The sequence below is a fragment of the Hippichthys cyanospilos genome, chromosome 11, assembly GCF_059441005.1.
Source record: "Hippichthys cyanospilos isolate Australia breed blue-spotted pipefish chromosome 11, RoL_Hcya_1.0, whole genome shotgun sequence".
In the NCBI taxonomy this organism is placed as follows: domain Eukaryota; kingdom Metazoa; phylum Chordata; class Actinopteri; order Syngnathiformes; family Syngnathidae; genus Hippichthys; species Hippichthys cyanospilos.
The window spans coordinates 14,583,971-14,609,311 of record NC_142379.1 but is presented as its reverse complement, the minus strand read 5'-3'; the positions used below and the strand labels follow the sequence as shown (position 1 = coordinate 14,609,311).

Below are 25,341 nucleotides of genomic sequence, written 5' to 3'. Positions count from 1 at the left end.
ACCTAAAGTTTGGAATCTCATTCTAACTTGTGGACATCCGTTGGGTTAGCCTTGTCGGTACGGTGAGTGGAGACACAAACCTAAAACATGCATAATTACAGTATAACAACAAAAATAATAACAGCCATAATAAAAACAAAAACAACAACAACAATAATAATAATAATAATAATACTATCATAATTACAGTTAAATACATGTAAAATGTATGGTAAAACAGATATGTATAAAATTATTAAATAAAAAAGGGCAACTAAAGTTATAACCCCCCCCCCCCCCATACCAAAAAAAAAAGATTTAAAAGGAAGCTTGGCTTGAGAACATTTACGCATTCAGCTGCAAATGAAAATAATTGTTGGTTGTTGACAGTCCGGAATTTAGTCTTTCGAGTTATACGAACTCGTTGCCACCATTGTTGCAGGACTTGAAACATCCGCTGGGAGGCGTCATTTGTTTGCGCTAAAAAACAGGTTTGTTAAAGATGAAGCGGTGTCTGTGCTCCTAATTAATCCACATATTTCGTGTTTATTGCGTCTAATAGTTTAAAACTACATCGTAACGTTTCGTCGACTGAAAAGGCAGTAGATCTTGTTTCATTAAGCTTCAGTCTTTACACTGGTGGAGGAACTGGCATTACCTGTTGGCACAGGTAAATGTTTCTACTGTTTTTAGAATAAAGGCACATACACACGATTTTATTCATGCATGAGACGCTTACAAATCATATTTTTGATGTGTACAGAAAATGAAGCGATGGGCAAATATGCTTTGATCCGCTGTGTATTAACTTTGGTGATATTTGATAATAATTATTGACTACGTTCAATTTATTTTGAAATGTCTCTTGTCAGGCCCAATTTAACATACTTTATGACCCTGCCCTATCATTCATGTTGTTGACACACATAAATTCTTAAACCTAGACTGAGGGTGTGTCTTGGGAGGCTTCCTCGGCAGAGGAGAAGGGTGCGCGTAAATGGAGTTCCCTCTCACTGAAGGTTGGCTGATATGATTGACATTCTTTCATCTGACATTCTTTTCAGCTCATACTGTAGTTAAGTAGCGTTAGTTCGGAAAACATGTGACACAACTATATTCTTGAAATAAGTACGTAACTATTTCAGGAGTAATATTGCGGTTTTATTACAGTTAAGAGGACATTGGGCGTTTCGTCGGTTGTGAGGGGTGGGGCACTACAGATTATTCTTCTACTGTAGTAAGGTCATTCTTAAGACTTATTGCAAAAGCATGCGGAAGTTTCTCACTTTCCATGGATCAATTTGATGATTTTATCATAAATAACCACAGTTGTGTATTCGTTAAATATAAGACATTAATCAGAGCAGGAGTGCTATTTCCTAATTCTGCATGTGGACAGTAAAAATGTTAATTTCAGAATATGTCTAAATTCATGCTGATATAATATGGCCCGTTTTGTGTACCATAGCTCCTGGTGGAGCTGCACGTGTTGAGGGGCCAGCAACCTTCCCTCTTGGCCGTTTGGGGTCTCTCACTGAGGAAACAGAGCCTGTAGAAATAGAGAAGCGTGACGATGACAGGAGTCAACCTACAGAAAGTTCTGAATGCCAGGTAATTATTGATGCAGTCATTTGACTGACTGTGACATACTGTGGATTTGTTCATTTCCTCAGGGAAGATCACTGACAAATATGTGACTCTGGTCAGGTACCCTACTCATATGACAGTTCTTCATCATCCTCTGACAGTGAGGATGAATGCAAGATGGAAAAGAAAAAGAAGAAGTTGAAGAAGAAGAAGAAGAAAAAGAAAGTAAGTTAGAACATTCTTATTTCCTTATGACTAAACTACTCAACTCATTGACAAAATCTTGTGGTGGAGTGGTGTAAAGAAGAAACCCTTCCATTTTCAGTAACGGTGGAGTACACTTTCTGGACCTTTATTTGTCAATGAGTAATACCTGCATCCCCGCACAAAAAAAAAAAAAAAAAATCTATTAAAATGAAGGAAAAATAGGTACAGTATGTTATTGCAATGGAGGTGAAGGGAATTTGTGTCCAAAAATGTTAAATTTTTTGCATGTAAATGGACTTTATGAAAAGAAGTAGAAGAGTAGTCTCATAAAAAGACAATCAAAACATTGTTTTAAAAGTAGAATGTTTTTTAATGAGCAGTACCTTAGGTCTTTTACAGCTTCTTCAGGGTGTGCCTTGCTTGGGAACACTCCTGGTTGCACTCGGCTAAACTGGTCAGGCTTGTGATTAATGTGTTTGTAGAAAGTAGACCAGTTGCACTTTGTGATGGGTACAATAGGCTGCGTCTACATAACTCCAATGGGTGGATGTGTGACTGTTTGTGTGTTTGTCGAGTGCTTGACGAGCCCTTCCCATTTACACTACACACCGCAAAGATCTCATTTACAATGACAAAGGTCCAAATGCGTAGATAAACATGTTTAAAAATAAAACAAACACTTTCTTTCTACAGGATTCCAGTTCTTCTTCCTCTTCCTCCTCTTCAAGCAGCTCTTCAGACAGCGACAGTGAGGTAAATTAGATTACGTCTGTTCAATTGTTTCAGCTACTAATTGTTTTATTCAGAACCAAACAGTCCAATCTTCGACTGAGTCAGCAAGAGTAGCATCTTAGTAGAAATCATTTCAAAATCTTCTGCCATGTGCACAGCTTCCATCTTATGCATTACATTCAAATTAAGCTCTTGATGATGCACAGCTGACTGTGTGGAAGTCATTCCAAGTCATAAAGCGTTATACGCATAGTAAATTTGACTGACAGAAACCACCAAGCTGTGCAAAGCAGTGCATAAATTGACTACTTTTCAAAATAAACCTCACCATACCAAATAACGTATGGAATGTATTGAAGTTGTTCCCAAAAGCAAGTCATGACAACGCCTGACGACTCTACTGCACAAGCTGTTCCTCCTGATGAGTCTTGAGTCGAGACTCCCAATAGTAACACCACAACAATGTTCTGAAATTGCGTTCAATCACCAATTCAGGGTGCAAAAAATGGACTTAATTATGCTAACGTGTTTCGTGCGGCGCCTGATGCCAGCATTTAGTGCAGCGTCTCGCATAAATTAGCTATTAGAAGTGCTTGGTGCTCCATATCGGCTGGCACTATAAAACAAACATTTTTTTGTATACCAATAATTCTACTAGCATTTCTTCCGATCAATTAAAAAAAATAATATGGACATTTTTCAGTAAAGAAAACACGCAGTTAAAGAGTGTTTACATTTTTTTGCCTACTACTGAATATTTGAGTTGAGGACGTCTGATTATTCATCTGCTGTGTGGTTTTAAAAATTGATCACGTTTTGCATACATTTATTATAAAAACAATCTTTTACGGCATTTTGCGTGATTGAAACAGCCAGGACAAAGTTTTCCACCTCAGGAAGATATGTGTGTGTGCATTCTATGAAAGTAGTACTGCCTCAAGGTTTGGATTGCTTAGGCTGAAGCATTTAAGTATGAGAAACTAGTCAGAGGCACCAAGATCCTGCATCTGCATGCAGAAGGTATCTGATTGAAAGCAGGGCACACACCCATTTGGAATGTGTGAAACAGACATGTTGTAACAATGAACTGGTTTTTCAATTCCTTTCTCTTTTTTCGTCCTCTCCAGAATGCGCAAAATAGGTCCCTGATCCAATGGTGACATAGTTCGGCTTTATCGTGCATTCAACTGGAGTGATTGATTGCATGCATGCACCGATTAGATGCAAAAATGTGCTGATTAGATGCAAAAATGTCAGTAATTTAATCTTTATTATCATAACATCATCAGGACAGATGAAACAAGGACAATATTGACCTGTTTAAACTGAGCTGTTAGTGAAATACTTACAAGTTTATTTTCAATACAAGAGGGTAGTTTAAGTTCTATAAAAATGTAATATTATTTTATAATAGCTATCATACTGTTATAATTACTATACTATTATGTAAGACATCCATAATTTTAGTGCCTCTGTCTAAAGCACCCGTTAAATTTACTCCTGCTTCCTTGCTCAATTCTGTGTCAAACAATTTTCAGTGCATTCATGGCTAATTATGTTTTATTGTCTTGAAGGATGACAAGAAAAAGAAGAAGAAGAAAAAGGAGAAGAAGAAGAAAGTGGTGAATGAGTACATGTGGGACAGGTTGATCATAGCGCCAACTGGTAGGTGCACTTTGTCCTTAAAGATTCATGTATTTCCCCAAGTTTTGTCCTGCCTTGATAAAAATGAATTTTACATTTAACTGTAGTCCCACTTTCAGGACTGAAAGTGCATAATCACTGCAAAAACAGTGCTAATGTTCATAAAGTGACAGTTGTTTGGCTGAATTGATTTCCAAACTGCATTTTTCACAAGTTTAATTGTTGCTACTATAATGAACAGAGCTTGTTATAGATCGGTAGGAATAAATTGCTACAAAGTCACATGAAATAGTCTCTTTTCCACAAAACACAACTGACTCCATTGATCTGTATTCATTTAGATGAACAAATGGAAGTTCCTGGGGACTTGGCATTCAAGCGGGTGAGACAGATCAATAACATTTTATTTGAAACATTGGTGAATTGTTACAATTCATGACTCGTCCTCTGGGTCTACTTACTGTATAAGGGAATCATAAATATGCATCAAAATAAGATAAGATTGTCCCTTTTCCTCCGGCTTGTTTCAGGTTTCCGGCTCATACGATGACGACAATGACAGGAAAGAGAAAAAGGATAAGAAGAAAAAGAATAAGGTGCATTTCTGCTTTTAGGGTCCATATTTGGCCATGGGTTTCTTGTTATTTTTATTTCTGATCACGATTCAATAATGCAATCATTTGTGTTAGCGTTTTGCAGGTGATGCCAAAGGTTATGACTATTTTTTTCTGATTTAATCATTTGTGATGCAGTTGGTAGTAGCAACCAAAAGTGTTTGGCTGTGCATGCTTTTGCTAATTGATAAAGGGTTTTTCAAGTAGGCGGTATTATATACGCTGAAAACAGGAGTTAAGAAAAACCCAATTAAAGGTCAGAAAAAGACCGACCCAATATTAGAGTCAATTCGACCCAACCTTCTGGGTTGGTTTATACAAAACAGACCAGGTTTAGAGGTTGTCTTTTACATAAAAATTCACTTTGGGGTTTGTTTGGTGTAAAAATATCCAAAAAATTGACCCACATTATTGGTTGGTACTATTTTTGGTACTTGTAACAACGTGGCGATAGATTCAAATTCAAAGTTCTTTCACCAATATTTTACATTATGTGTGCTAATTTTCACAAATGTAGCTTAGAGTTTTTTGTGGCTTTTCTAGGTAGTTAGTAGATTATCAGCGGCCTAGGGCATATGACCTTTTATATTTTTTAGTTTTTCATAACATGGCACTGCCATTATGGAAAATACTTGATGTTGTAAACTCTTTCAACTGACCATGTTTTAAAGACGTGTGGTTCGATTATCTTTGAATTACCGGTACTTTGGTTCTTGCTGTTTAGTATGTTGATTTTTCAGTTAAAATTTTTCAGTTAAAACACGTACATTTATTTTATTCAAATGGATTTTCCGCCTTTGCTTCACAGGAGTCCTCTTCATCTGATAGTTCTTCTTCAGACAGTGACGAAAAGAAGAAGAAAAAGAAAAAGGACAAGAAGAAGAAAAAGAAGAAGGACAAGAAGAAGAAGAAAAAGAAGAAGGTACAGATGTGTCAAATAAATACACCATTTACTCGGGCAAATAAAACATTCATTAACGATGAAGTAAAAAAATACTTTGTTGACCCATTTATAAATATTTTTTACTTTTTCATAGGATTCCTCATCCTCTTCATCTGACAGTTCTTCCTCTGACAGTGAAGATGAAAAGAAAAAGAAGAAGAAAAAGAAGAAGAAAAAGAAGGTGGCATGATTAGAACGTCAGGCTTTTTCAATCATGGATATAAATACAAATCTAGACTTACTACTAATGTTCTTCTTTTTTCATAGGATTCCAGTTCCTCTTCCTCCTCATCCTCTTCTTCTTCTTCTTCTTCTTCCTCTTCTTCCTCCTCCTCTTCTGACAGTGATGATGACAAGAAAAAAAAGGATAAAAAGAAAAAGAAAGATAATAAAAAGGTACATCAATTTAGGAATTCCTTATATATTTAGAAATTGCTTGACTTTGTGAAATCACTGCACAGGTCCGCACACACCTGAAGTGTACAATAACACTAGGGTGTACGAGGCCACAGGAATCTTTATTTTTAATCCAACTTTACAAGTGATAAAACAATCAATTTCTGCAATGGGGCACTTTGACACAATTATAACTTTTGTGAGGACTGGCCCAGAAATGGAACAATAACTGCATATTATCTATATCAATATGGAGACCTAATAACATGCATGTTGCAATTGCAAGAACATTAAAAAAAGAAAGGAAACACAAAATAAATGCAATGATGCAGACTAAGCCCAAGCAGGAATTGAAGAAAGATCTTACTTGTTATTCACAGGATGAAGCGCAAGAACCACTTTCAGCAGCGGGTGAGTGTGTCCACTTTTATGCTTACAAGCGAAAAAAAAAAAAAATGATGTCCATATTGTGCTTCTCCACAGGAGTTAATGTCACCCAGAAAAGTGCTGTTGGAGACGCAGCAAAAGATAATTATGATGACAAGGTGTCTTACTCACACCAACACCATCTGCACTATGTCACGTGCCAAAACCTCTGACTTAACAAGGCCTTTTTTTGGTGTTTATGTGTTTTTATTGTTGCGTTTTCAATAGTATAAAGCAGGCGGCGATCCATCTTCAACATATTTACCAAGTGGTAAGTTTGAATTCGCCATCATCAACTAGTGCTTCAAGGTTTTGTACGGGTCAGGGATGTGATTCTAAATCTTGAGAGCAGAATCGCTCCCGGGCTGCGCTGAGGAGGGCCACCTGAGTGATGATGAAGGAGAGGGAGGAGATGAGAAGCAGATGAAGAAGAAGAAGCTGAAGAAAAAGAAGGAAAAGGTGATCTTAGAAAAGGTGTTCATGAAAAGAGCACCAAACCAACCTCATACGATTGATTTTTTTTTCTTCAAAGTATTATGGTTCGTCTTCAGATAGTGATGATGATGATGAAAAAGACAAGAAGAAGAAGAAAAAGAAGAAGAAGAAGGTAGTCTCAATAACAGTTGTCAAAAATAATCCAAACTGAGTCAAAAAGATATGCACCTAACTTTAATTGAAATTAAATGAGTAATTCACAATATTATCATTTTCCCATGTATTATTTTGTTACAATCATTTTTGAGTTTTAATTATTATGTGATCAAATGTGATCTCATTGGGGACTCAATAGTCATATAGAAAGTGTAATAATGTACATCTTTGTTAATGCAGATGTGACGTTTTGTATGTTAATGTGACATGAAGCTAATGTTGGAACCTAAAAGAATCCAATCGGTGCTAATTGCTATAAACAAATCATTTGTATTTCCTTTCATGTTTAGGATTCTTCAAGTTCCTCCTCTTCTTCGTCTTCCGATAGCTCTTCCTCGGAAAGTGAGGATGAAAAGAAGAAAAAGAAGAAGAAAAAGAAGAAGAAGAAAGTATGTTATCCCAACATCTTTTATTTTATTAATCGGCTGCTGATGTTATAATGTTTTCATACATAAACTGTATTAACAGGATTCCAGTTCCTCTTCATCTACATCCTCTTCCTCTGACAGTGATGATGACAAGAAAAAGAAGAAGAAGAAGAAGAAAAAAGTATCATCCCTCTAATATCTTTTTTATTTTATTCAATGGCTGTTGGTTTATTACACAGATTTTACACTTAAACTGTATCAACAGGATTCCAGTTCTTCATCATCGTCCTCCTCCTCTGATAGTGATGATGACAAAAAGAAAAAGAAGAAAAAGAAAAAGAAGAAGAAGGTTTGCTTTTGCACCTGCTGTCTTATCCACAACCAATCTATTTGTGTTTCGTTTCATATAACATGATATGTGAACAAGTAGATAGACCTCCTAAACACTGAACTAATCTACACAGATAAATAAATTCAATATAGGCTATATAGCCTACATTTAAAAAAAAAAAAACAACCATCTAAAATGTGGGGAAAGTAACTTTTTCTAATATCAAAAACCAATCACATAAATTTAAAGTGATGGTCACATCTGAATGATTAAATTCTAAATAATGGCAAGTAATAATGATTCTGTCTTCATTTTCATTTGTGAAATCGGAAGATATTGTTTAAGGCCACATATAGTACAGTGTGCTTCCTTTTTCCAATCCTTTGATTTTGACCGAAGGATCAGTAGCACGTGTACACAAATATCAGAGACAATTTTATCAGCTTTTGCGCTTAGGAAATGCCATTTTATCATATTGTGATTATATTTCAAATGCAATTGATCGTTCAGCTCTAATGTGTACTGTTAATTCTGTAGTCACTGTTTCTGTATAGCCTCCCTTTTGATCTATTGCTTGAGTTAGATTGCCCTATATTTTCAGCATACTAGCAATGTCTTTTTGTCTAATGTACAGTATTTTGTAAATAAAATGTGTTTTTAAAAATCATCCTAACAGGACTCCAGCTCTTCTTCCTCCTCTTCCTCATCTGACAGTGATGATGAAAAGAAAAAGAAGAAAAAGAAGTTGAAGAAGAAGAAGAAGAAGAAGAAGAAGGTTTCTTAGTACTTGTGGCATAATCCAGTACAGTATTTAAATAAATCATCACAATTTTTTCTATTAATCTCCCAATCTTTGATCAGGATTCCAGTTCTTCCTCCTCCTCATCTTCATCTGACAGTGATGATGATAAGAAAAAGAAGAAAAAAAAGAAGTTGAAGAAGAAAAAGAAGAAAAAGGTTTTTTTTAGTACTTTTGGCATAATCCAGTACAGTATTTTGTGTACTCAGTCATCACAATGTTTTCTATTAATCTCCCAATCTCTGAAAAGGATTCCAGTTCTTCCTCCTCCTCTTCTTCATCTGATAGTGATGAATGCAAGAAGAAAAAGAAGAAGAAGAAGAAGAAAAAGAAGAAGGTAAATGAATGTGTATTATTCTATTAATCGAATCATCAATTTAATCCTGTGGATTTTTTGACTTTGTCATTAGAAGGCTAGCTCTTCTGATGATAGTTCTTCATCCTCCTCTTCATCCTCCTCCTCATCTTCTGATAGTGACAGTGACAAGGTGAGCTGATGCCTATTCACTGTTAAATTGCTCTTTTTCACAACTTTCTTCCAATGTCTTTAGAAGAAAAAGAAAAAAGATAAAAAGAAGAAGAAAAAGAAGGAGAAGAAAAAGAAGGTAAGCCAACGCATCCAAGAAAAATTGCAATAATGGCCGAATAAGTGTAGTCTTTTTATACAGTCTTTTAATTAGGTAAAACTGCACAGTTTAATGAGACTGTTTAAAAGTTAATCATGCTTAATTTAAAAGTTTTCATTTATAATTTTGATGCAGATAAATCTGAATGACTAATTCTGTGCAGAATTCTTCCTCTGACTCATCCAGTTCTTCTTCAAGTGATGATGAGAAAAAGAAGAAAAAGAAGAAAAAAGATAAGAAGAAAAAGAAAGACAAGAAAAAAGTAAGGATAATGCCAAGATGTTGCATCAAAAAATAACTTATGTGGAAATGAAAAAAAAAACTGCGGGGTGCAAATGAAATTGTTGCATTTGTATGCAAGCATTCAGATTCCTCTGGTAGTGATAAGAAGAAAAAGAAGAAAGACAAGAAGAAGAAAAAGAAGAAGGACAAGAAGAAGAAAAAGGTCAGTTCAATGAACCTAACCAGCTAACCGTCCAGGGTGCCTTTTTCCTGAGGCGCCAGCTCCCCATAGCGCTGAAGTGCTATAGAATATTCAATAATTCAGTTGGGGTATCAGGATTATTTCCTGTATGTATTCATGCTTTCTTTTACAAATTTTGGCATGCCTCCATATGTTCAGGGTTCAAGCTCCAGTTCCTCAAGTTCCAGTTCTTCCAGTTCCAGTTCCTCAAGTTCTAGTGACAGCGACAAGGAAAACAAAGTAAAAAAAGACAAGAAAAAAAAGGAGAAGGTAAATAATGACATAATAACCTTGTTATTGTACTGCATAATTTTTTGTAAAAGATTACACCTGATTTGGAGCCGTCCGTCCGTCCGTCCATCCATCCATCCATCCATCCATCCATCCATCCATCCATCCATTTTCTTTAGTCGATTAGCTTCACTAGGGTCGCTGGCATGCTGGTGCCTATCTCATTCATCTTCGGGCAGTAGACAGGGGATACCCTGAACTCGTTGACAGCCAATCACAGGGCACACACACAAAGACAAACAACCTTGTATGTTAACAATCGGACCTAAGGGCATTTCAGACCAACGAATACACCTTCCATGCACGTTCTTGACAATGTGGGAGGAAACTGGAGTGCATGGAGGAAACTGACATGGGCATGGGGAGAAAATGCAAACTCTACAGGATCAAACCCGGAACCTCTGAGCTGTGTGGTTGTCCAACCAGTCTTTCGCCGTGCTGCCCGATTTGTTTTCTTTTTTTTCCCCTAACATTTGGAACACTGCAACTTTTTAATGTGGTGCAGTGTTTATTTTATCTACTTGTATCAGTCTTGTCACAACTGACCAAAGAAAATACTAAACATGTCACAGTGTACGGAAGAATCCGTTACTGTCAACCTCATACTGAATATTCATCTGCTATTGACACGTGAAAGAGAAAAGATGCAACTTGAGTTGATTTTACTGAGAATTGTAAACAATTACAAGCAATTGTGCCTTGTTTGACAGAAAGACTGTCTGAAAAAGGTTCTGCATAATTATTGTTGCGTCCGGCATTGTTTGGGGAGAAAACAAAGATGTGTAATGGTGTTTCGGGAAAAAGGGTTTGAGCTCTTTCTTCCCAAATACTCAAATTAAAAACATGGGGAGCCATGGTTATTAACATGAAGCAGCTAATACATGCATAAATCAGTTTTTCAAGCTATATTCAGCTGTTGCAGTTTTTTATCAGGTGTGTTTTGTAGTCCGGAATTGACATCCATGTGGTGGTATGATGTAGTTATGACTTTTGCTGTGGACTGCGACATAGTCGTCAATTAGCAGCTGAAATAGCAGAAATGACAGATTTCCTCATTCTCATTTCTTCCTCCCTCTCACTGCAGAAAAGTCCCGCTGCTGAGTCGAGTGTCGATCCGCAGTTGCCGGTGTCAGAGCCGGGTGCGAGTGGATACACAGCATTTAGCAGAACTTCCAAACCCGGTGGTGCTCCCGTGTACACGTATCCATTGCTTCCCTCCAAACCCGTTGTAAACCTGGATCCTATTAACCCTCCGCCTCCCTCACTCTCCAATCCGCCGGTGTCGACAACCACTGTTGGAGACCGTGCACCCATTCGTAGACCCTTAAGTCCCATGGAGTCTTTGATGGGAGGTACATTTCGCTACAGGGACGCGGGGGGTCGTTCCTCCTCAAACCTCAGCTCTTCTGGGTTATACAGGTCTTACAAGTGATCATGTCAAAACTATTCACAGATGTGTTCACTACATGAGGGAAAAAAGTGAAGATATCTTCAATGGCATGTCTAATTATACTGAATCAAAGAAAATCTGTTTGGTGGGGGAGTCATTGTGCAATAGGAAAATAAAAGATGATTTTTACATGGAAAATTATGATTTTTTTATATAGAATATTGTGTTTGTCTGTGAGTGTGTGCGTGGGTGTGTGTGTAAAGTTATTCAATGTTTGCTAAAACAAATACATTGTGTACAATTTGTGTACAGTTTCTGTGATTATCATTTAGTATCGTCGAAATATTTAGTGATCATCATTTATTGCTGTAGAAACAATGTAATGGTACGCGTTCACAAGATGTCTCACCATCTTTATCTGACAATTCTTCTCCTAACAGCCAAGAAGATGAAACAGATATTGTGATTAGGATGTGCTGGAAATGTTTAGAAAAGCCAATAGCAATTTTAGAAAAGGCTGTTTTGACATAAATATAACCTTGCCAATACTGGCACAGTAATAAAATACACATCCTCTACATGAGAGTGTACAGTACTCCAAACAAATAAAATTGCATTTGTAATAAGAGTGTGGATAGGCACCAGCAAGCCAGCGACCCTAATGAGGATAAGTGGCGATAGAAAATGGATGGATGGTTGAGTTACTAAAATTGTCAATGAGAAACAATTGAATTCTGTTTATTGCTGAAAGAATAAGTGGATTTTTGCCTTGGCTTGCCTGCTCAGTAAATCTCTTCGCAAGGCATGGTAAAAATAAAACAACCTTCACAGTGACATTTCAATTCAATCATTACTTCAACCTGTCGATCTAGTGTCTAAAAGTAAAAACGTTAAAGGCAGCAACAAAATACAACTAAAGCTTTGGAGAACAGCGTGTCGGACCAAATAAGAGAAGAGTCAAGAGAACTGGCCACTTTCATTCAGGTTTCAACACTTCATTATTCTGTGTTCAAGGTACTGATGTGCGAGATACAGAAGCATGGAAACATTGCCCTTGTTGACCCTACGTAAAGAAAAACCGTGCCTTGTATGAGGATCGAACTCATGACCTTCAGATTATGAGACTGAGACGCTACCAACTGCGCTAACGAGGCTGTACCAAAGGCCCAAATAAAACTCCAAGGGCAGCAACAAAATACAACCAAAGCATCACCGAAAAGCATGGAGGACCAAAGATGAGAAGAGTCAAGAGATTTGGGCTGTTTCATTCAGGTTTCAACAATTCACTATTCTGTGTTGAAGGTACTGATGTAGGAGGTGCTGAAACATGGAAAAGACTTTTTCATTGACCCTATAGATTAAAAAATCCATGCCTCGTATGAGGATTGAACTCATGACCTTCAGATTATGAGACTGACACGCTTCCAACTGCGCTAACGAGGCTGTTGAAGCAGTCAAAATATAACTTCAAAGGCAGCAATAAAATACAACCAAAGCATCAAGTAAAGGACCAGAGAAGAGAAAAGTCAAGACGAACAGCAAATTTCAATTAGGTTTTAATAGTTCACTATTCCGTGTTCATGGCACTGTTGTAGGAGGTGCTGAAACGTGGAAAAGTTGCCTTCATTGACCCTATGTATTGAAAAAGCACGCCTCGTATGAGGATTGAACTCATGACCTTCAGATTTTGAGACTGACATGCCACCAACTGCATTAACAAGGCTTCCAAAGCAAATGAAAACTTTGAAGGCAGCAACAAAATTCAATCAAATCGTGAGTGAAAAGCCTGTAGGACCAAAAAAGAAAATAGTCAAGACCAACGGCCAATCATGTTTCAATAGTTCACTCTTCCGTTTTAGGTACTGACGTAGGAGGTGCTAAAACGTGAAAAAGTTGCCTCTGTTGACCCTATATATCGAAAACAAATCATGCCTTGTATGAGAATTGAACTCATGAAATTTAGATTTTGAGACGGACAAGGTACGCACTGGGCTAATGGGGCTGCCTGAGTGATCAAAATGAAACTTAAAAAGCAGCAAAATTCAACCAAAGCATCAGACAAAAGCATGTACAACCATAGAAGAGTCAAGAGAATTCGCCTATTTGATTCAGGTTTCAACAGTTCAGTATTTCGTGTTGAAGTACTGATGTGTTAGGTGCTGAAACATTGAAAATACTTGTTCATTGCCCCATGTATTGAAAATATCATGCCTCGTATGAGGATTGAACTCATGACCTTCAGATTATGAGACTGACACGCTACCAACTGCGCTAACGAGGCTGCTGAATAAACTAACAAGCTAACAAGGTTGAACAATTAGTTAAATTGAAGCAATAAAAGCAGCAACAAAATACAACCAAAGCACCTGGACACAGAGTGTAGGACCAAAGAAATGAGTCAAGAGCATTGGCCAAATTCATTCAGGTTATGACAGTTCACAATTATGTGCCCAAGGTACTGATGTTGGAGGTGCTGAAACGTGTGGAAAAGTTGTTTTTAATCGACCCTACGTGTTATGCTTCGTATGAGCGGTGAACTCATGACCTTCAGATTATGGGACTGACTCCATACCAACTCTACATTAGTGACTCTACATATTGAAAAGGAGAAGCAGAAAATACAAGCAAAGCATAGACATGGCCTCTTGGACCAAAGAAAACATTATTCAAGAGCACTGGCCAATTTAAATCAGATTTCAACAGTTCATAATTATGGAGGTTTCGAGATGTGCGGAACATTTTGCTTGATTGACTCTACATATTGAAAATTCATACCTCGTATGAGGACTGAACGTATGAGCTTCAGACTATGAGACTGCTACAGTACCAATTGCACTAATGCAGCTATGTGTTACACTAAAACAAGTTAAAACTAGCAAAAAAATATAACCAAAGCATGCAGCTGTCTGTCATGAAAAACGGTCTGAATCTCACACATCGTCCCTTTAAAACGGTCCAAACTTGTCAAAACCGGCAAGTTTTTTTCCCTCTCGCTTCATCTGCCTTAACGGGCAGTTGCACCGTGCAGCGGGAGCATCTTCTCAATAGTGTACCATACCTGAGTCCTCATCGGCTTCAGCAGCCAATCACTTTGTTCGAGCAAGCAAAATTGGCTCATTTGTGGCTAGTGCATTACCAATCAGTAATGTGCGCCTGCTCGGCATCTGCGGACTTATCCAATATCCCCTGCCATTTTTGAGGAGATTCGTGAGAACCGAATGTCGGATTTGGACGCATTTCCAAATGACGTATTGAAAAACACATCACAACTATATGCGTTCCTTTTCCACTTCTTTAAACCATTTCACCTGTGATTATTTATTAATTTATTTAGTTTAAATATCCTGAGCAAAAGATGGACATAACAGTTGGCATGCACTGTGCTTGTCACCTTAGTAATAATAAACAAGCCACACTTTAAAGGGACAGTGTGTAAGATTTTGACTGTTTTTCATTGAAAAGGAATCAATTAAATTATTGTAAATTTCCAAAACTTGCAAATTAATGTGTTCTTAAGGACCAGCATTATGTTTTAAATATACTCATGGTTCTAGTTATCATGATTATATTGCATGGTCGGTGGCACTTCTCCGGAGGATGCCATGTTTGTTATAGCTACGGACAATGGGAAATGCAGCACCTGCAGCACTCCCTGCTGTCCGTAATGAAAAACGGGCTAACACACTGTCCCTTTAGCAGAGCTCATACTTAACAAATAGCCCTCCGCATGAGGGGACATCAATGTCATGATATAACAAGCATTTTTCTTCACACTACGTCATTTACATGCGCCAAGTTATTTTCCCTTTGTTTTGAGGTGAATCTAAACATACAAAACGGTAATACACTTCAATGTTTTTATGCGCTCTATTACATTTCCTGTGCGCAGAAAGGGTGGGAGAGAGCTAAGTGATTCACAAGTAAACGCTTCCCGGACAGCTGGAGGCGTGAACTGGCTGGGTCACGTGGTTTTAGGTGCGGTTGGTTTGTTGATTGCACTTGTGTGCTTCTGGTCTGCTGTCAGTGTCTTCGTTTTCGGACTAGCTCAGAGACACGATGGGTGATTTCAACCTCGGTGATGGTAAGTTTTGAGTTTAGTCAGCTCTTACATTTTACTCTGACCACATCTGACTTTGTACCTGTCACTTTGGAATTTAGAAAAAATAACTAAACTTTGCTACGTGTGTTATTTACAGCAATGGGCGGTGAGGAAATGATGACAAAGACAAACGCAAACAAGGATGAGTTCAGCTGGCCTTGGAGTAAAAAGAAAGATGAGAAGGTACTTCATTCAAATCATAATAACACTTTTGTCACATTAGTTCTTTTTTTCCACAGGTATTTCATTTCTTTGATCTTTTTACAATGAGGTGGTTTGCAACAGGGATGGATTTTTTTTGTTTGTTTTTGTCTCATCTAACCCTAGCCTGTGTTGTACTTAACCACTCTTGACACTGAAAAACTAAAGAATGCGAACAGATAACAGGAGACTTTAAATCAGAAGTACAGTTTTGAAATTGATCAACTCATTTGCATTGTTGCATAGAGTGGCAGTAAGGAGAAATCTGGTGGTAAATCAAAGCCATCGGATGGAAGTAAGAAAAGTGACGTTAAGGATGGGAAGAAAAAGGATCATAAGGATGGAAAGAAAAAGGACCCTAAGGATGGAAAGAAAAAAGAAGGGTCACACACTTCCTCCTCCTCCTCCTCTTCATCTAGCAGCAGCAGCAGCAGCAGTGATGAGGTGAGTTTGATTTCTGCAAGAACATTTTCAAAGAAATAAAGAGAATACTGCTTAATGCTAGCACATACTTGTCACACCTTGTTTTGGTTTACCACTACGTAGCTACAACAGGTCCTGCTTGCTGCGCCACTTTGAACCCACATGACATACCACACCTTCTCTTGCTATCTGTGTTCTGGGGCGAGTTGCGTTCATATTCTGCAACCTTTCTCAATGTCACTCCGTGCAGTTTCCCATGAGTCACATTTGTGTGAGCGTGATACCACAAGGGCGTGAGAGAAAAGAGACAAATCAGATAGACTAGTCAGATGCCCTTTTTGGAGTCTTAGATTTGTTTTTGTTTGTTTTTTGTTTGTTTGTTTGTTTTTGCGAAGGAGATTTCCTGTATATGTGTATATATATATATATATATATATATATATATATATATATATATATATATAATATATATATATATATATATATATATATACACACACACACACACAGAGTGTTGGGAGTAATGCATTACAAAAGTAATATAATTACTTTTCGCTGTAACGCAGTAATGTAATATATTACACACACAAACACGAGGTAATGCAGTAATATTGTACTCATTACAAATGAGAGCAATGTAATGCAGTACAATTTATTTTTAGCCTGATGGTGTTTTTTTTTTTTTTTTTCCCACCAAATTCGCCAAAAACACCGCAAGATCGGAGGAGAGCAGTCCGGGGCAAAATGTTTACTTGCTGTTGTTAGTATCTACTACAGCAGAGATGGATGCGCCTGCAGCAGACTGCGGGTTGAATATGGGCAATACGTACACAAGATGGACATACGCCCATTACTTTCAGTTCGTCAGAGAGAAAAATAAGAAGAATATATTATTTAGGCACACTTCGTGTGTGACACCGAAAGAGTTGCCCACTTCGCGAAATAGGACCAGTAATTTAACAAACCATTTAGAGTTGTGCCATAGTTACGTGAAGTTAGCGGTAAAGAAAACATGCGGAGGATTGCAATCGGGAATAAAACAGGCTACTTTTCACTGTACAGCTTCTATTAATTAGTCTATAAATAGTTCTGGACAATGTATGTCAAGATGAAGCATACAACTATGTGATGATTTGTTTGTAGATTACATGAGTAAACACTGTTCATGAGTATTATTTTTATTTTATATGGGGGTATTGATAGGCATGCGCGCGTACCCCGTGACATTATGGTGAAAAAAATGCCCCATGGAAATTATACACTACAGAAAATGATAAAGCCATGAAATTGACTAATAACCAATGGCAAGTTAGTTCATTTGAGAACACATTTGTATAATGTAGGCCATCCGATAAAAAAAACATTGGATTCCTCAGATTTATGTGTATGATGCTATATTTACTGACATTATTTTCAATGTACAGCTGTGCATGAGTTGGATCCCAACACTTGTTGATATTTTTCATGCTAGGTGAATTTGAAGGTGTTTCCAAACTTTGGACTGATACTTTACCTAAATAAGTCATCTTTTTAAGCTTTGCACTTTTTGTCATTCCAGGGCTGATGCTTCCTGAGGAATACATTTGGTGTGGTGGCAGCGTGCGTGCGTGTTTGTGTGAATGCAATTTAATTATTTCTTCTGTCATCTATAGAATGTTGGTCTGGTGTAATCTTCAATTTCAGGGCAATCAATAATGTTGACAAGACACCATAGCTGAAAGTACTGTCATTTTACCACAAGATGGCAATGTTTCCCTTTTTTCTGCAATTCATGGTACTGTAATTGTAGCCAATCAAATATTTGCATTTATGAAATTAAATGGCTATTGAAAATCAAATGCAACTGTCGAGTTATTTCAACTGTCAATGTTTTTTCCAGAGTATTTTTTTAAATTACTACAGCATGCAAAAGTTCAACGTAATCATACGTAAAAAACGATCATACATTTAATTTATTCATTTAGCTGGCATCATTATAATTCATAAGCATTGATTTGAAATGACATTTAGGATAAAAGATGCACAGCTCTTGACAGATCTTTAGAATATTTTATGTGGTGATGGATCTTCAATAATTCCTAACTCTGTGCTTATGATTAATATGAAATATCTATCATTTGAAAAAAGTAGAACAGTATACAGTTGTTTCTCTGCTCTCCTCGTGAAGAGGCACCTCTTCTAATTATGGAAAAAATGGCAGAGTATAAGCTCGACTGCTCGCCTATCAATTGCAGAGGGCATGTGGATAAATCACAATTCATACTCACATTGCCACTTGAAATATTGAGCAGGCTGCAGGGAACATGCTGCCCCAAGGACCACGCCAGTGTTTTAAAAATGGCAAACAGGTGGGTGGAACATTTTCTAGGAATGTAGAATGGATTGCTTGAAAATGAAAACCCAAGCATAGATTCACAGAAATAAGTTAATTATTGGTAATTCTTCAAATAGAAAAACAGTAGCTTCACACAGATGAGTATCATTAAAGAGAAAGTTAAAGATTTTCTTTACATTAATGTTCTATCCAGTCCCACCAGTCAAATCATAGCATTCTATTACTATTGCATTCGTGAAATATGAATTATTCAGCAAAATCCACTCGTTTTTTATCCATCTGAAGGGGAAGCCATTCACCACTTACTGTCGACTGAAAATGACTGCACAGTTGCTCAGGGCTCAGGCAGTGACCAATCACAGTTCAACTTGCGACCCCACTCCACACCAAACTCTGAGAACAGATGAGCTGTGATTGGTCATTACCTAAGCACCTGGGATGTCATTTCCATTTCACAGCAAAAATGGCTATCAATTAGCAAAAATGGTTGGATTACAAAACAGGAGATTGTGCTGTCCAATTCATCTTCCACAAATCCAATATGTTTAGATGAATGGGTAACATAGAACATTGTCAAGAACATTTTTGACTTGATTTTCATTTGACTAATAACATGATGAAACGAAACTTTAAAGGCAGCAACAAAATTCTACCAAAGCAATGAAAACCATGTTGAACCAAAGAAGAGAATAGTCAAGATGAATGGCCAATTACAAAAGTTGATTATTTTGTGTTGAACGTTTGTTGATCCTATAAATTTGAAAGAAATCGTGCCTCGTATGAGGATTGAACTCATGACCTTCAGATTATGAGACTGATGCGCTACCAACTGCGCTAACGAGGCTGTCTGATTGGTCAAAATGAAATTTTAAAGGCAGCAACAAAATACAAACAAAGCATCAGGTAACAGCATATATAGGACCAAAAAAAGGTAACAGTCAAGATCAGTGGCCAATTTCAAACAGGTTTCACCAGTTCATCAGTTCAGTGTGCTGAAGGTACTGATGTAGGAGGTGCTGAAACAAGGAAAATACTTATTCATGGACTTTATGTATTGAAAAACCATGTCTCATATGAGGATCAAAGTCATGACTTTCAAATTATGAGACTGACACGCTACCAACTGCACTAATGAGGCTATCTGATAGGCCAAAATGACCTCAAAAAGGCAGCAAAGAAATACAACTAAAGCATCGGGTAACAGCACGTCGAACCAAAGAAGAAAATAGTCAAGATGAACGGCCAATTACAAAAGTTGATAATTTTGTGTTGAACGTTCATTGATCTTATGAATTGAACAAAATCATGCCTCGTATGAGGATTGAACTCATGACCTTCAGATTATGAGACTGACGCGCTACCAACTGCGCTAACGAGGCTATCTGCATGAAACAAATTGAAACTTTAAAGGCAGCAACAAAATACAACCAAAGCGTCAGACTTCAAAATGTAGAACCATAGAAGATAACAGTGAAGAGAATTGGCCTATTTGATTCAGGTTTCAACAGTTCAATATTCTGTGTTGAGGTACTGATTTAGGAGGTGCTGAAACCTGGAAAAGACTTGTTCATGGACCCTACAGATGGAAAACCCAAGCCTCGTACGAGGATTGAACTCATGACCTTCAGATTATGAGACTGACGCGCTACCAACTGCGCTAACGAGGCTGTTTGAGTGATCAAAATGAAACTTTAAAGGCAGCAACAAAATACAACCAAAGCATCGGGTAACCATATAGGACCAAACAAGGTAATAGTGAAGAACAGTGGCCAATTTCAAACAGGTTTCAACAGTTCACTAGTGGTTGTTGAAGGTACTGATGAAGGAAGTGCTGAAACAAGGAAAATACTTGTTCATTGACTTTATGCATTGAAAAATCATGTTTTATATGAGGATTAAAGTCATGACCTTCAAATTATGAGACTGAGCCGCTACCAACTGCACTAAGGAGGACATCTGAAAGGACAAAATGACCTCAAAAAGGCAGCAACAAAATACAACCAAAGCATCGGGTAACAGCATGCATGACCAAAAAAGATAACAGTCAAGAACATTGGCCAATCTCAATGAGGTTTCAACAGTTATTTCGTATTTAGGAGCTGCTGAAACATGGAAAAATTGCCTTTGTTGACACTAAGTATTGAAAAAACCATGTCTCGTATGAGGATTGAACTCATGACCTTCAGATTATGAGACTGACGCGCTACCAACTGCGCTAACGAGGCTACTTGATTGGTCTAAATGAAACTTTAAAGGCAGCAACAAAATACAACCAAAGCATCAGGCATATATCGGACCAAAAACGTAATAGTCCAGATCAGTGGCCAATTTCAATCAGTTTTCAACAGTTCAATATTCTGTGTTAACGTACTGATGTAGGAGCTGCTGAAACGTGGAAAAATTTCCTTCATTGACTTTATGCATTGAAAAAAAAAATCATGCCTCGTATGAGGTTTCAACTCATGACTTTGAAATTATGAGACTGACACGGTACCAACTGCGCTAACAAGCGTGTCTGAAGCAGAAAAATGAAACTTTAAAGGTAGCAACAAAAGTCAACCAAAGCTGGGAAAAGCAAGTAGGAACAATGAAGAGAGTAGTCAAGACAAATGGCCAATTTCAATCAGGTTTCAACAGTTGATTATTTCATGTTCAAGGTACTAATATAGGAGGTTGACCCTATGTATTGAAGAATTTGATACCTCGTTTGAGGGTTGAACTCATGACTTTGAGATTATGAGACTGACTCCATACCAACTGTTGTCAGTGGTTAATTCAAGCAAATGTTATTTTCAGAATTGATCTGAAATGGCATACAATATACAGCTGTGAATTTTCAACAGTTGAATATCATGACCTCTTCATGTGAATTTGTACTGTTTGTGCTTCGCATTAGTCTGTACCGACAAAGTACTATAGAGAGGGTGAAAACACAAGCACATGGTTCAAACATCCAAAACTCGCACAGGAAGCCTGGGGATGAGATTCAAACCTTCAATGTGAACTTGGAGGCAGATTTAGCAAATTTATGTCAGCTTTTGAAACAAAGATTGCAGAACATCAAAGCGGATGACTGATGAAATCAGTTGTCAACTTTTTTTCAAAGTAAGTAACCTACAGTAGGTCTACAATATGCACTCTCAAAACACTTTGGTTGAAAATAACCCAATAATGGGTCAGTAAAGCCCAAAGAAACCACCTAAATTGCTCATTTTGTACCTCAATTGACCGAAATATGGGGTTGGTCTATTTTTAAACCATTAAGGGATTCTTTTTTTTAATCAATTTGTTAAGTTTGTTGAAAGTGGTCAGACATTAGTGGTGCACAAAGAAACTATTGTTGTTCACGAGTATTTAGTAATTGATGACATAATTTAAAAAATTGCCAAAAAAGGAAGTCTATGCAAGACTTCAAATATGCTCATTAGGACGGTGACTGAGCAACATATGCTATGAAACGAGAGTTCACAAGGATGCATCTGTGTCCTTTTTGGCTCAGTCTTGATACCAGACTTTCATGTAGCGCCCCAGTAACCACGATTTAAATTACGGTTTGTCTCACTGCATCAGTACCACTAAGGCACAAGTGAGAATCTCTACAACATTAGTGATTAGATATGTCATGCTTTTGTTTGCTTTGTGTATCTGCATCACTGACAGATTTTGTCCATACTTCAACTCTGTGCAACTTCCTGAAGCCAAACTTCAAACCCAGCACTTTTATACGGATTTAGAGAGATGTGTTCGTGAGTTGACCGAGACACATCATCCTGTGATGTACAAAACATTATAGCAATTCTCCGAGGTGGACATGTTTGATCTGTGGATCTAAGCCATCAAACACAATAGTGTCTTTGATTGTGCCCTGCTTATTTCAACAGAAAACTAGAGCCTCATGCCAACACAATCAAGTCTGGTGAGTACAAATGGATGATAGTGAAGTCAAGCAACACACTGATGAGTAACTTGGTTTTATTATTTTTCAAAAAAATAATAAAGGAGTTTGTAACCAATAAAATGCTTACGGGTATTTGTATGATTTTTGTTTTAATGTTCTCCTCAAATACAATTACTAAGTGGACAAGTTCTATTGACTCATCTCAAATCTCGGCTTTTATAGGCCACATAAACACGTTGAACAGTCAGTTTTGTCTCCCAAGCCTTGAGTTTGAGAGCGGTCAACAAAAGATTAATAATATAATCACAAATCATCTTAATATTTCCTACAGTGTAGTTCATGTAGTTTTGAAAATATGGGTCGATTTATGAAAATACCACAAGAGAGCGCAGATGGCTTTTCCTCCATCCCGGCGTCCTACGGTTTCCCAGCAACAGCTCGTCTTCCACAGAGGCTCGTCAAGTACGCAGAAACGTTCAAACAATAACAGGAAGTTGGACACATCACCAAATAATGTACATAAGCAAAAGGCAAAGTTGGTGTTTTTGATACAATTGTTGTACGAAGTGAGTAAGTGACGTAGTTAAATGACCAATCTGCGTGTGGAAAGGCGAACTAGCGAAGCATCCCCTCAAATGTTATACGCCGCCCCAACCGTTCATCCCCACCCTTTTTAATTTGAATGACTAACAGGAAGCCGGAGTCCTTTCATGTTAATTTTACTACTCGGTCCACTCAACCGCTGCAGATCAAGGGAACAAGCATGGACCGCCGAAGGACCCGTTGGAGACACTCACTAAGGTGGCGAAGAAGCGGTCATTTTATAACGGGGTTCTAAGTCGCGTTCAGACACTTGTGGAGACGTTCGACTGGGTCCAATTAGGATCTTCCCAACTAAACTGACGTTGGTGCAACAATTTCTCTTAAGACTTGAAGACTGCGCCTCTTACCAAAAGGACGAGCATCGACGGGTGAGACACGCCAATACCGAAGACAGCGGCCGGTGAACCGGACCGGACCGGGCATGATTTGGGGGTCCTTTTGGACCACGCGTATGAACATTTCCATTTGTTTTGGGCGAACAAAGTGGCTGGTGCGCGCTGCGTAAAAACCCACTTGTTCCATGTCACATGCCATTACAAGGACGAGTTTTCTCCAAGGAAACTTGAGCGGAACACACAACTGAACAACGCGGAACAATGGTGAAGTTTCAGAACTCGGACCTATGGATAGCCTGGATGGTCATTTTCTGCATGGAAGGTGAGTCCGCTTCCGAACTTTTTTTTTTTTTTTTCGCAAAGTGCCTCTACGCAGCAGTATAACCCGATCGTGTTTATTCTTAACGCTACAATGACGGAGAAATAACGGCACGCAACCTGCCACCTTCTTTGTGTGGAGGAAGTGAGAACTTTATTACAAAGAAAAGCAACATTACGTATGACAATTGTGTGCAGTACACACCTTGTAGAACTATTTGAGCGTACGTAACATCTTTCAACAACAACCATGAAAATAATAATTATTATAGTAATAATTTCTTTACATGATTAACATATTCAAATTAAATAAATAGATATGCATTCACCCCCCACACCCACACCCTCACACACACACTCTATCCCTGTCTATCCCCCTTAATACTTATCTTGCCCGGCTGTCAAATCCCCACATTTCCACCAAACTAAAGCAGCGATTTCAAATGACTTTTTCACAGCGTGCAAGCATCTCAATCCATGCCACTCGAGTTGACTGCGCACGTTTGCGCTCATCCGCGCGCTCTTGGAAATATAGTAAAAGCCCCGTTTCTCTCTTTCTTTCTATTCTTTCTCTTGGGCCTCTGTCTCTCGCCCAAGCAACGCAACTGTTGCAGATAGACAAGGAGTGGGCGAGTCAGTGTGTTTTGAAATAAACACTAAGGCGGGCGGGATGGTTCGGCTGTGCCTGTAATCCATCCGATTATAAGCAAACCCGCTGACCAGGCAGCACAACACGCTTGTGTGTGAGTGACTGCGCCGTACACACATTTATTGTTTTACCTTTTTCTTCACTTGTCAGGTGCTGTCTTTTAAAACAGACAGGCAAAGCAGGGAGTGAAGTGGAGAGAGTTACTGAACATTGTTTTGAACGGAAATGGTTTTGCAGGATTAAATGTTCCTCAAAGTACTTAAAGCTCCTTGGGGTCCCATTGCTGCTTTAAATAGTTGACATATATAACATAATTGCTTTTTTTCTAGGTAAAATTACGCATATATAATCATGTATGGATGTACGCATTTATAATCATGAATGAATGTACGCACATATATAAATCAGTCTTAATAAAACAAGATAAAGATAAAGTATTATGAATTGCACCACATACATACATACTTTTAGGTTTGACATTCCAAAAGTCCCATTTGTACTCTTTGGATATTTCGTACCAGGGAACTACAAATTGTGATGAAATATCAATAATTAACTATATGGGTTATCCAGCGGAACCTCTGAGGTCAAACATTCCTTCAGGGAAGCTGCTGGCTAATTTGTTTGAATGGTCTCTGGAAAACAATTTCCCTTAGGAGGTAATGTAAACAAATAAGAGTCAAATTGTAGAAATTTGTCAAGTAACGTTTTAACATTTTTAACTGGGAAGGGTAAAAAGAAATTAGCTGCCAAAAAAAAAAAAAAAAATGTGGCTCCATGAGCAGTGGTTATCACGTCTGCCTCACTGTTCAGGGACTGGAGTTCAAATCCACTTCTCTCCAGCCTTCCTGTGTGCAGGTTGCATGTTTTCCCTGAGCCGCGTGGTTTCTATCCAGGAACTCAAGCTTCCTCCCACGTTCTAAAAACATGCACGGCAGGTGAAATGGACACTGAAAATTGTCCTTAGGTGTGATTGGGTGCGTGGATGGTTGTTTGTTTCTGTGTGCTCTGCAATTGGCAGTTAAGGGTGTCT

General features: G+C 37.9%; 3 protein-coding genes, 1 long non-coding RNA gene and 8 other non-coding genes across 16 annotated transcripts in view; 3 read left to right on the top strand and 9 right to left on the bottom strand.

Annotated features, from left to right (window-relative positions):
- Positions 1 to 923: 923 nt before the first annotated feature.
- On the top strand, positions 924 to 11,645 carry LOC148416096 (uncharacterized). Of its 2 annotated transcripts, XM_088427029.1 has the most exons (27): positions 924 to 998; positions 1,448 to 1,590; positions 1,687 to 1,791; positions 2,467 to 2,526; positions 4,080 to 4,170; positions 4,491 to 4,531; positions 4,680 to 4,745; positions 5,572 to 5,685; positions 5,801 to 5,887; positions 5,974 to 6,102; positions 6,483 to 6,513; positions 6,586 to 6,647; positions 6,757 to 6,799; positions 6,881 to 6,987; positions 7,061 to 7,135; positions 7,470 to 7,568; positions 7,648 to 7,728; positions 7,813 to 7,896; positions 8,555 to 8,653; positions 8,740 to 8,835; positions 8,928 to 9,014; positions 9,088 to 9,165; positions 9,229 to 9,282; positions 9,467 to 9,565; positions 9,665 to 9,748; positions 9,926 to 10,036; positions 11,142 to 11,645. In XM_088427029.1, exons 1-27 carry the CDS (start codon positions 977 to 979, stop codon positions 11,487 to 11,489), a joined length of 2,496 nt encoding a protein of 831 aa, XP_088283155.1. In that variant the 5' UTR covers positions 924 to 976; the 3' UTR covers positions 11,490 to 11,645. The 2 variants fall into 2 exon arrangements, with proteins under 2 accessions (XP_088283155.1, XP_088283156.1); XM_088427030.1 differs by lacking the exon at positions 8,740 to 8,835 and having other exon boundaries at positions 8,925 to 9,014.
- LOC148416086 (uncharacterized) lies at positions 5,473 to 23,508 on the bottom strand. 2 transcript variants are annotated; one of them, XR_015867159.1, is made up of 7 exons: positions 22,781 to 23,508; positions 9,912 to 9,980; positions 9,777 to 9,827; positions 6,470 to 6,534; positions 5,949 to 6,043; positions 5,791 to 5,834; positions 5,473 to 5,596 (listed from the first exon to the last, which is right to left on the bottom strand). It is a non-coding gene; the product is annotated as an uncharacterized LOC148416086 (long non-coding RNA). The 2 variants fall into 2 exon arrangements; XR_015867158.1 differs by lacking the exons at positions 5,473 to 5,596; positions 5,791 to 5,834; positions 5,949 to 6,043; positions 6,470 to 6,534 and having other exon boundaries at positions 9,328 to 9,827; positions 22,781 to 23,011.
- Positions 12,529 to 12,601, bottom strand: trnam-cau (transfer RNA methionine (anticodon CAU)). Its single transcript has one exon. It is a non-coding gene; the product is annotated as a tRNA-Met (tRNA).
- trnam-cau (transfer RNA methionine (anticodon CAU)) lies at positions 12,818 to 12,890 on the bottom strand. Its single transcript has one exon. It is a non-coding gene; the product is annotated as a tRNA-Met (tRNA).
- On the bottom strand, positions 13,098 to 13,170 carry trnal-caa (transfer RNA leucine (anticodon CAA)). The gene has a single exon. It is a non-coding gene; the product is annotated as a tRNA-Leu (tRNA).
- On the bottom strand, positions 13,656 to 13,728 carry trnam-cau (transfer RNA methionine (anticodon CAU)). Its single transcript has one exon. It is a non-coding gene; the product is annotated as a tRNA-Met (tRNA).
- On the top strand, positions 15,360 to 18,008 carry LOC148416091 (uncharacterized). Its single transcript, XM_088427663.1, has 4 exons — positions 15,360 to 15,528; positions 15,644 to 15,729; positions 15,994 to 16,191; positions 17,729 to 18,008. The coding sequence occupies exons 1-4, from the start codon at positions 15,504 to 15,506 to the stop codon at positions 17,732 to 17,734; spliced, it is 315 nt and encodes a 104-aa protein (XP_088283789.1). The 5' UTR covers positions 15,360 to 15,503; the 3' UTR covers positions 17,735 to 18,008.
- trnam-cau (transfer RNA methionine (anticodon CAU)) lies at positions 19,277 to 19,349 on the bottom strand. Its single transcript has one exon. It is a non-coding gene; the product is annotated as a tRNA-Met (tRNA).
- trnam-cau (transfer RNA methionine (anticodon CAU)) lies at positions 19,812 to 19,884 on the bottom strand. The gene has a single exon. It is a non-coding gene; the product is annotated as a tRNA-Met (tRNA).
- On the bottom strand, positions 20,100 to 20,172 carry trnam-cau (transfer RNA methionine (anticodon CAU)). Its single transcript has one exon. It is a non-coding gene; the product is annotated as a tRNA-Met (tRNA).
- Positions 20,658 to 20,730, bottom strand: trnam-cau (transfer RNA methionine (anticodon CAU)). Its single transcript has one exon. It is a non-coding gene; the product is annotated as a tRNA-Met (tRNA).
- The window catches only part of igsf11 (immunoglobulin superfamily member 11), a 97,177-nt gene continuing 94,893 nt past the window's right edge, over positions 23,058 to 25,341 (top strand). For 2 of the 3 annotated variants that reach the window (XM_088427033.1, XM_088427031.1), the window contains exon 1: positions 23,124 to 23,663. In XM_088427033.1, coding sequence (XP_088283159.1) covers positions 23,603 to 23,663 — 61 coding nt within the window. In that variant the 5' untranslated portion in view covers positions 23,124 to 23,602. Of the gene's footprint in view, positions 23,664 to 25,341 lie in introns of all 3 variants that reach the window. The other variant, XM_088427032.1, reaches the window with a different exon arrangement.